This window comes from Mesitornis unicolor, unplaced genomic scaffold (assembly GCF_000695765.1).
Source record: "Mesitornis unicolor isolate BGI_N332 unplaced genomic scaffold, ASM69576v1 Scaffold55025, whole genome shotgun sequence".
Lineage (NCBI taxonomy): Eukaryota > Metazoa > Chordata > Aves > Mesitornithiformes > Mesitornithidae > Mesitornis > Mesitornis unicolor.
The window spans coordinates 1-9,750 of record NW_010188631.1 but is presented as its reverse complement, the minus strand read 5'-3'; the positions used below and the strand labels follow the sequence as shown (position 1 = coordinate 9,750).

The window sequence follows — 9,750 nt, the reverse complement described above, 5'->3', positions numbered from 1 at the left end:
CTTCGTCGCCTGTTCTGGTCTCTTCACTGTGGTGACACTGGCAGGACACCACCTTGGTTTGCGCTGGTTCCCTACCCGCGTGCTTCTGCCAGAATGTCCAGCGTCGTCTAGGCACAGACCCCACGCTTGCCACCCGCACCTGTGTTGCCTCAGTGCCACTGTGAGGTCACAGTCTCTGGGCCTCCAGCACCCCCACTTCCTGCCTCTGCTTCCTGACGCCATCTTGTGCCTTTTCCCTCCAGCATGAAGTGGCACAGATGCCCTCTCCTCTCCAGTGGTGTCCCACTCTTTGGAGAGCCCTCATCCCCATCATGTGCATGAGGCAGGAGCTCCACAAGCTGGAGGAGATTTCTCTCACCTGCGGCCTGTGTGACCTACTCTAGGTGATCCTGCTCTGGCATTGGGGTTGGACTAGATCTTTCTAGGTCCCTTCCAACTCCTTACATTCTGTGATTCTGCTGTGCCAGTTCCCTTCTGGGGAGTTTGGCCAGCTTGTCCAAGATGTCTCTGCTCTGGTCCCAGATGACAAGCTGGTGATGCAGGATGATACCCCTGTAGGGGCCTGTCACAACAAGAACAACCTCACCCCAATCTGAAGAAAGGGCTGTGCTGTGCTATTGACCCACTACGATAGCTTAAGCTGGAAAAAGCTTTTTTGACCCTCAGGAGAAATTCTCTTCAACCACCTGCATGGGGTAACCAGTAAACCCTCAACACAGTGTGATGCTTGATGAGGAGAAGCTATGGTGAGAGGCCCTGTACAGTGACTCAAAGGCTTCCATGAGCTGCCACTTTCCTGTAGGGAATGATTTGTGTTCAAAAAAAAGCCTAGGGGACAGGCAGATTTTTGTGGCCTGCATTGAGGCCCATCAGTATCAATCTTCAAATCATTGGAACAGCCCTTGGAGGTCAGACTGGAGTTTTGCCCTGACTCCATTTAGCACTCAAGTTACAGGGATCTTTCTCCTCAACATACACTACTTCAAAGATGTCAACCTCCATGGGACTGTCAGCAAGTCTGTGAGTGTGACTCTAAATGCAATAGACCAAAGACAGTTTGCCACAGATTTTGTGAAATCCATGAAAGCTGAGGACACCAAGTTTCATATTGTCATTCTGGAAAACATTCAGGTTTTGTCAGAGGTTATATAGGGGGAAAAAATGCAGAGGAAACTCCCTGTTACTTGCACTTTTATGAACTGGAATAAGCTATTGTATGATCAGCATCTGAACACCAGTGTCTCCACTACAGAAATGCCTCCATGCTTACTGAAACCCACTATTTTATATAGTGGCCTAAAAATAAACAAAACGAAACAAACCACAAAACAAGATTGTTTAGTTGACTTATTTCTAGATTATTCAGGAGAGTGCAGAAACTGTCATCAACTGCCATTCAGGTCTGTAGTGACTGAGAAGAATTTGCTGCGGTTTTTTTTTAATTTTCTTCATGTACTTTTCAGCTGATTCTATAGATACAAGTAATGGTCACTGTCAAAGGCAGTACAGTGCTACAGGTAAGCCAGCAAGCAAACTCTCACCTTCCTTTGTCATTTCACTGAATATTATATTATGTAACTTCATACTATATGCGGCATTGGTTATAAAGAAATCGGTAAGGTAGGTTGGTAAAGATAGTTAGCCAATACTTCTAGATTTTTTCATTGATGCTGAAACCCAGGAAATTCAGCCTTCAGGCTTTGCTTGTGCTTGTGCTCTGTATGCACAAAAGACACCCCTAACAGAGTCACATGAACAAAGGGAGATCAGCATACAGGAATAAAATTCTTTCAGCAAGTGCAGAAGATATTTTAGGACTGGCTGGGGATGTATGCTGTGTGTTGCAGCATTACAGAATAAAGCACTGCTACTCTCCTTCTCCCAGTGTTTATTACAAATCCCAGAGGAATGTACGTGATTTTGTTTTACTTTCAAACTATGACACTGACGCTTTGCTAACATGTTTATTGCAATAAATGAAATGCCTACCACACTTGCTGTCTTCTGTAAACATACGTTCGATTTTTATTAGAAGCAACGTTTCATTTCAAACACTAAACTTTCTAAAAATATTGTTGTGAACATTTAAATATTATTCTTATAAATATTACATGTTTTTAATATAAGCATAAGATTTTGCTTTTGTTCCTCACTGCCGGTCGCATTTACATTGTCACATGAGTTGAACATGCCCCTTTGTAAATACCGATCAGTAGGTTTATAGCTTCAGTGCTCAGACTGGCCATGATTGCTTTCATTGTCTTTGTTTTAAAATGTAGTAAAGAACTATGCATTGTTATGGTTTTGGGGATAACCAACATTGTGTGAAAATGTCATCTTCAGATTTCTGATACAAAATGAAGATCTTGCATCTGTGCTTACACCTGATTCGTTCCTTACTCTGTACATCTGGATATCATAATTAGTTACAATTAATTGGTAATTTAAAGGTGCCTAATATAAAAACCATTATGATCAATTTTTATTTATAAGCATACTAATTTACAAAGCCTTATTGCAGAAGACAATACTGCCAATATTTGAATGAAACTGAAATAAATTAAATAGATCCTTTGATATCTATTGAATTTCTTCAGATTTGCATTGACTGGAGCGCATTTTTCATCTCGTTGTTCATCTTTATGGTCATTCAGCACAGAGTTTCTGGGAGTGGTGTACTAATTCATGTGCAGAAAAGCACTCATCAGGCGGGGTTTTCTTCCTGCAAGCAGAAAGCAGACTGCTGCTGCCCTTGTAATCATGTCCCTTGACAACACCTTTTACAGATCCCCATTTGTACAGAGAATCTGCGCCATGCCCTTGAAGAGGGAGAAGCATGAAGCATGGAGAGTGTTTTCTGTGCTCCTTCAGTTCTTCACAGAAAGCTTCATTACCTATGGGTCATTTTCTTTTCGCCCCACAGCTGCTACTGAGATCCGTCCAACATCAATCCAGCCCTTTTAGTGCCTATGTTGCTGCTGGAGACTACTCAATGAGCAAGCAGCTGTCTTGACATGGTATTTATTTGAATATGTAACTATTTCCTTATTGAAAATAAGGGTAATTTTATTTAAAATGTTATGCAACCCAGGGCTGCTATAATGAAGATGGCCTGTTGTGAGTGTAGTTCACGTCTATAGTACAGAATAATAGGTGAAATTTTGGACATACATTTCAGCACATTAGAAATTCTGGACTGTGAAAAAAACACTTTATTCAAACACAAAGATTGTACATAATTTTGAACATGAACTAACAATAAAGAACATCAGGGAGTGATGAAAAAGACTAAGCAATTAGATGACTTTCAGTTTCAACATTTATTCCACCAGATCAATCCCTTATAAGATGCAAATATATGACATTTTGCAATATACTGTTCTATAGAACTAAATTCTCCCTTCTTTAAAATGCAGTTTCTGTATGGCTAAACTGTAGCAAGAAGTGCAATAATAAAAACATTTATTAATGTAGGATTAGGTAGTTTTCCTATCTTCCTGTCAGTCTACCTTTATGAACTTTCCACTTTCCTTCAATTTCCTCTCTCTATAAAAGTAAGAATCCACGATACTGGAATCTGTGATATCAGAGTCTGCAACAAAAGCTGCTCAGGGATGGAGTTTGGGCAGAGCAATCTGGCTGAAAACATTTATTTTTTGCAAGGCTTATGAAATTAATCTGGAAAAGGTAATTACAATGCAAACTTTGTCAATTTTCCCTCTACATTCTCCATGATGGGCTTAGAATATTTTTTTTCGTTTGGAAAGTTGAAGCTTGGGGAGGAATGAACATTATGAGAAGAAAGCGAAGCTGTGCAATACCATTAAAAACTTTACTGAACTTTTTCATATACACCTTTGAAACTCTGAATATGTTTGAAATTTAGGTGCAATTTCTTACATTTTTGCTCATGCCAGAATTTTTTCATTGTATAGGGAATACATTCCAACTCACATTATATTTATTCCTAAAATCCCCCTCCTTTTCTGTCTACTGCTTTGAAAACCATTCACATTCACATTCTTATAGCTGTCTGTGAATCCACCTCTTTTTATTGGCATCAGTAATTCATATTTTAAGAAAATAAATTAATAATAGACATATATAGCTAAAACAAAAACTAAGTCGTCAAACTGTATCTTACTAAACCGAGAATTGAAGCTATATGTACCTACTTACACTCACAACTATCTAATGTTAAAGACTTGACTGAGTCACCATGGTTATTTATCTCAAGAAGAAGACCACCTACTCTACCAGTTCAGAACATTTACAAGATAAGATGCAATTTTCTTTCAAAATAAAATATTAATTTTGTTGAAAATCTGCTCCTCCGTTTACAGGCTTGCAGACTTATTGAAATCATAAAGCTGGTACAAATGTACCTGAGTCAAATTGGCTAAAATTTTTTATTTCTGAAAATAATTTTGTAGCTACCATTAATTTTTGCTGCAAATAAAATTATCATTTTTATTACACCAGTAACATCAGAGCTTAACATCATGGACTTCATTGTCAGCTTCCAGATGCATTGAAATTGGAAGAAAATCAACACTTAATATTAGTATTTGGTTTGAATATTTAATGTTCACAGTATAAACTTTTCTTCACGTTTTGCTAGTACTGCAGCAGGTGGAAAACCTATCAAAAAGAGGACACAGCAAAAAAAAAGTCATCATTTCATTTTCAAATATATGTTTTTAATTAAAAGCAACTTTCTTTGTAGTTTCAGAACAGATAGACAAATCTTTAACAGGCACTAAAGACTCAAGTCATCTGTTGACAGAATGCAAGATCTATCAGTACTCCTAGTCACTGGAAGAAATTAATATTTTCCCCCTTACATTCTCCAAAACCAACACTTATTCTTTCTTTACTTCATTTATGAAATGAAAAAGACAACCTCTACTTGTATGTTTTCAGGGCTGTAGTCTGTATTAAAACGTTCACTATATTCCATATTCTCTAATCCTTCTCAAGCTGTGGAGAAGAAAGGAAAACATGACTTTGAAATGAAGGAAATAAAAGAGAAGGAAAAAACAGACAGTGTGCTGTCAAGTGTACATCTCTCACTTATTTCAAATAATCAATGCATTAATGCTCCAGTTATAGTAAAACTAAATTCAAGGATTATTTTCCCTTCTACAGTAAGAATGGTTTAATATGTTCAACAAATCTGAAAAAGCTGATTTATTACATTCCAAGTGCAAGATATTTTCCAAGTCTATGTGTCAGTATGCCACTTTTACACAAAGAGTGGATTTTATATTTCTTTTTAATAAAAGTTTTGGTTTTATTAAAAATGTGAAGTGGTTTCAGAAAATCACGATTTCAGAAATTAACTATTATGAACTATTCGAAGCATGGGACACTGGGATTCTCTAAAGTTACAAAAGGTATTTGTTATAGTAAGAGTTAGGAATATCCACCATACAAAAATGAGAGAATAATCATAATTAAAACAGATTACCCATGCTATATTAAGACATTTATGTAGCAGATTATCTTTGAATGGAACAGGAACTGCTCTGCATCCTTAAATTCATACCCAGAAAATATCCCGAGATGTGGATCCTAATAACAGGATCCTGTTTGGTTTTGGTAGTTTTGGGTTTTTTATATTATTGCTTATATAGTATAAAGAAAGGGAGTGTGAGTCTCAGCTTTTTTCTAGATGTAGGTATAGGCCTTTCAGTCCTGAATCTTTATACATAATTAAAGGTTTGTATTTCCTATTTGCTCTCTAAGGAACATATCAACTCATATATACTACTTCTTAAATAGCATTGATAACTGCTGTGTTGGTAACAAGAGCAGCTGAGAGCTTTTCTAAATATTCTTCCAGAACCAGAAGACTAAAAGTGTAAATTCTGTATGGTAAGAATCATAACCATTTTTTCAAAGTATCTCACAGTGAAAAAATATTAAGAGTTTAATATAGAACTTTTTAGGGGCTCTACCTACGCATATCACCAGAATTGCATATGAGACAGACGTCTCTCCTTGAGGGAATGAAAGCCCAGTGTCTAGTACGACATTAGAGGAGAACTAGCATCCTGGAACAGTAGGGATAAGGGAAAGGGCATAATTGAGGTTATGTTGAAATAAAACGTGAATAAGGCACATTCACAATTGGAGAAAAGAAGGAAAAAGATACCAGTGTTGCCATTCCGTTGTTCTGGAACTTGAGGAGACTCTCCAGAAGAGCTGGACTGAAATATCAGCCCCCCCACTATCCTTTCTTCCTTAACTTCTGGGCAAGTCACATGGATCTAGATCCCTAGAGATTTCATATCAGTACCCTGTAGAGTCAGGGTTTTTCTACCTTGCACTGAAGATACCATGAAGAGAATGCCCGCTGAGCAGCTCACCACTCAGAAGTCAGACTCACAGAGTGAGAAATACAAAGTCTTGTATATATCTTTAACAGCTATGTTGTCCTGTGTGTATCACAAAGTAATTAGGACTCCACTGATCTTGAAGCAAGTGCCATAAATAACCTACCTTTAAAACCAGGTATATTCCAAGTCATAAAGTTTCTTTATGTTATATTTCTCACTTTACAGCGTTAAACAGATGAGAAAAAGAATTTTTTGTTTCTAATGTGTGTGAGCTCATTACTAAGTATCTTCTACAAATCCCTGTGATTATTTCTGAGAAACATTTTTGCCAGTTCACTGATGATATTATTAATTTTACTTAAGAACTTTACTTCACACAAGACTTCCCATTTGCAACTTACTTTTAATTATATCCTCATTAGAGACAGATATGAGAAGCACGGCTTATTTCAAGTATTTATTATTCATTCTTGTATTGTTAATGAATTAGTGCCTGAAGTGCATTTGCAGTAAAAAGTCACCTTCTTGTTCATCAGTTTTACATGTCCATAAAATAAATGTGATTACTTCAGGGACAGTATTACATAGATACAGTACCACTGCTCTCTATATATAACATCTTCATGCAAATTTATTCTGTTGTTCTTTCTTAAATAATTAACATTATCTGTTAATATATTCTTGCTCAGACCAGTTCCTCTAGTAATTATAATCCAGTTGCAGTGCGTCTTCACTGAGCATCTATAGTTCCATTCTTCCTCTTCCCATCAAAAGTTCATTTTGAAGACACATCAAGAACATGCTTTCTATGATCTGCAAGCCCTGCAAAAAGCAAGCTGTTATTTCAGCCTCTGGGCTGTAGTTCCATATGCCTAAATCCATTATAAAACATGGATTTAGCTGAAGTCAATAGAAATCATAATTAACATTTTGGTATTCTGTGTGCAATAATTTATTTTTCATTATCAAAGTTACGTCGGCTGCCAAATGTGCGATACATATTATGGGACAAACTGTGCTTGAAATGCAGGTTTTTTTCAAAACAACGTGTTATGTCCTGTGAGGTATTTATGGCGAGAAAGAGAAAATTAAAATGCATGTTTTGCCTTTAGCTGTTTTCTGGCTTCTCCATTTAAATCCCAGTTCAACAAAGTACTTAATTGTTTGATTAATTGTAATCATTTTACTATTTCCACTGGGAGGAATAGTATCATATAGGTACTATGATGCTACAGCTGGTTAAATTGGATCGTATAATACTGAAGGACCTGATAAAGAAGGTACAGATAGCAGCAGAAAGATTTCCCTCTCTTGGCTGTGAACTTTAGACCAGACTGGAGAAAGCTCTTACAGACCAATTTCCAACTCTTTGCTCCAATCTATCCTATAATTCAATTTGCATTATCCTGCTCAATTTTGTTGTCTTAGTCTACGAAACATGATGATTGCAAAACAATTTATTTTCTTTAAATTAATGCCACTAAATCCAGAAATGGATTTAAAAGTTTAGAATCTTCAGTAAATTAAATGATAAGCATTTTTTTATTTTCTAGTCAAATACACAACAGTCAGGTGAAGCACCTATGCAGCCTATGGGTAATTAGTCTCTGAGCTCTAGCAAGCTTACTCCCTGCAACAGTGTTCAATGTCTTCTTAATTCTCATTCTTCCAGTGCAGTGTCCTTACAGGTACATTATGGACTGGCAGTCAGAGGAAGCACACTCCACTACACCTGTAGAAAATATGTTAATGTGTGCCACAGTATACACAATCTGTGGGAATAAGAAGATCAAGGGTAACATAATTCACAACTTACCTGTAAGGTAACTGCAGAACTGCATTCTGATCCTTTCTTCTGTACCTTAATCCTATGAAGGTATAAAACAAATTCTTTAAACTTTCCATACCACTTTTGTGGATTCAGTAGAGTACAAATCTTTTTAATGATGAGATAATTGACCATTGTGAATTGGGAAAGTAAATACATGAAAGGCTGTGAGCTGCTGAAATTCTGCAAGAGAAGGGGTTACTTATGTATCTTCAGATAACAGGAGGGAGGGAAGAAATTAGGTGCAGAAAGAAGGAGAAAAAAAATAACCTTGGATTTTTGCCTGCCATTAGCATCTTTATTTTAGACTTTAAGGTTATTTTCAGGACTTTTTTAAGAACGAGATAAATTTTAAGAATTTCCTAAAGATACTAATAACTACTAAAAGAATTTATTTGGACTGTGTGAACACATAGGACCATACCAGAAGAGGTCAAAGCATTAGCAAGTTTACCCCTGTGACTGAGTAGGTAATTCCAATGTCTATCTTCTTTTGATATTGGTACAATATTTTTATAAGCAAAAAGTTGGAGTGGAAGCATAAAGAACTCAATATATTTATCATAAAATTCTGCATTCAGAAGTCACTTTGATGCTTCTGTTCCTGTTTCATTAAACCCCTCATAGGCAGCATAATCCTGGTAATTTTAACTCACTAGAAGAATATCCTCTATTTCATTTTCTTCTAAAAGACCAAATTAACTCTGTCATGCTGTAAAAATGTCATCTAAAGACATCCTGATGTGTTAAGCAGAAAGGAAATTGCCAGGAGCTGTAAGCTTTGGGTCAAAGGACAGTTGTTTGTAGTTTATTAGTATGATGAAGTGAAATCAGAAATTATATTAAATGATTGCTTAAGAACTAATTAGTGAGGAATTTATGCATTTTCAAGTATGCCATACAGATCTGTAGCCTCATATCAACAGTGGCAGAAATGCTTTCTTGGGTATATTATTGGCCTCCACCAGAGGCAGGAAAATAATGCAAAAGCCAAAGTCTATTACTCAGCATTTGTTTGGTCTTATTCCTTTTTCCACTTCTCTCTTTTCTCAGCTGTGCAGCCCTGACTTTCAAATTATGCTTTCCCAGGAGAGCTCAACTCAACCTGTCCTATTAGCCTTCTGCCTTTAGATACCTGAAGAAAATTCAAATAAAAAATGAGGTAGCCTCATGACTTCGACCATGTAGGTCAAAACTCATCTTCCAGATTGGTGTGATGTGAGTACTGAGTACCTCAAATACTGTTTCTCAGGGCCACAAGCTAAATGTTGAGTGGTCTGTTTGCTCAGACAGGTCAAAAAGAGAATAAAGACTTTACACATGAGACTTCAGCTGGACTCATTGTTCTTGATGTCAAGGAAGCTGGCATGAAATGGGAGATTCCACTTTTCCCTTGAGAAATTGGTCTTAAGACCTTTCTCCCCCCCAGGTACACACTGCGTGACCTGTGCTGCATGCTCAATTTAGTGATTCACCCACTATTCCAGAGCTCTGGGCAACCACTACTTTGTTTCTGGAGTAAACTCTGGACACAAGGCTTCAGACCAAACAGTAGAATCACAGAATCACAGAACGTTAGGG

At 37.0% G+C, this 9,750-nt stretch overlaps 1 protein-coding gene across 1 annotated transcript; it reads left to right on the top strand.

The window, feature by feature from the left end:
- Nucleotides 1–311: 311 nt before the first annotated feature.
- On the top strand, nucleotides 312–1,400 carry LOC104535879 (F-actin-capping protein subunit alpha-2-like; the record flags this gene model as incomplete). The annotated part of the gene is given in 4 exon segments (XM_010185784.1): nucleotides 312–367; nucleotides 461–561; nucleotides 667–712; nucleotides 714–1,400. Coding segments are annotated over 4 exon segments (890 nt in total), but the record flags the coding sequence as incomplete, so codon positions are not given.
- Between the last annotated feature and the right edge of the window lie 8,350 nt (nucleotides 1,401–9,750).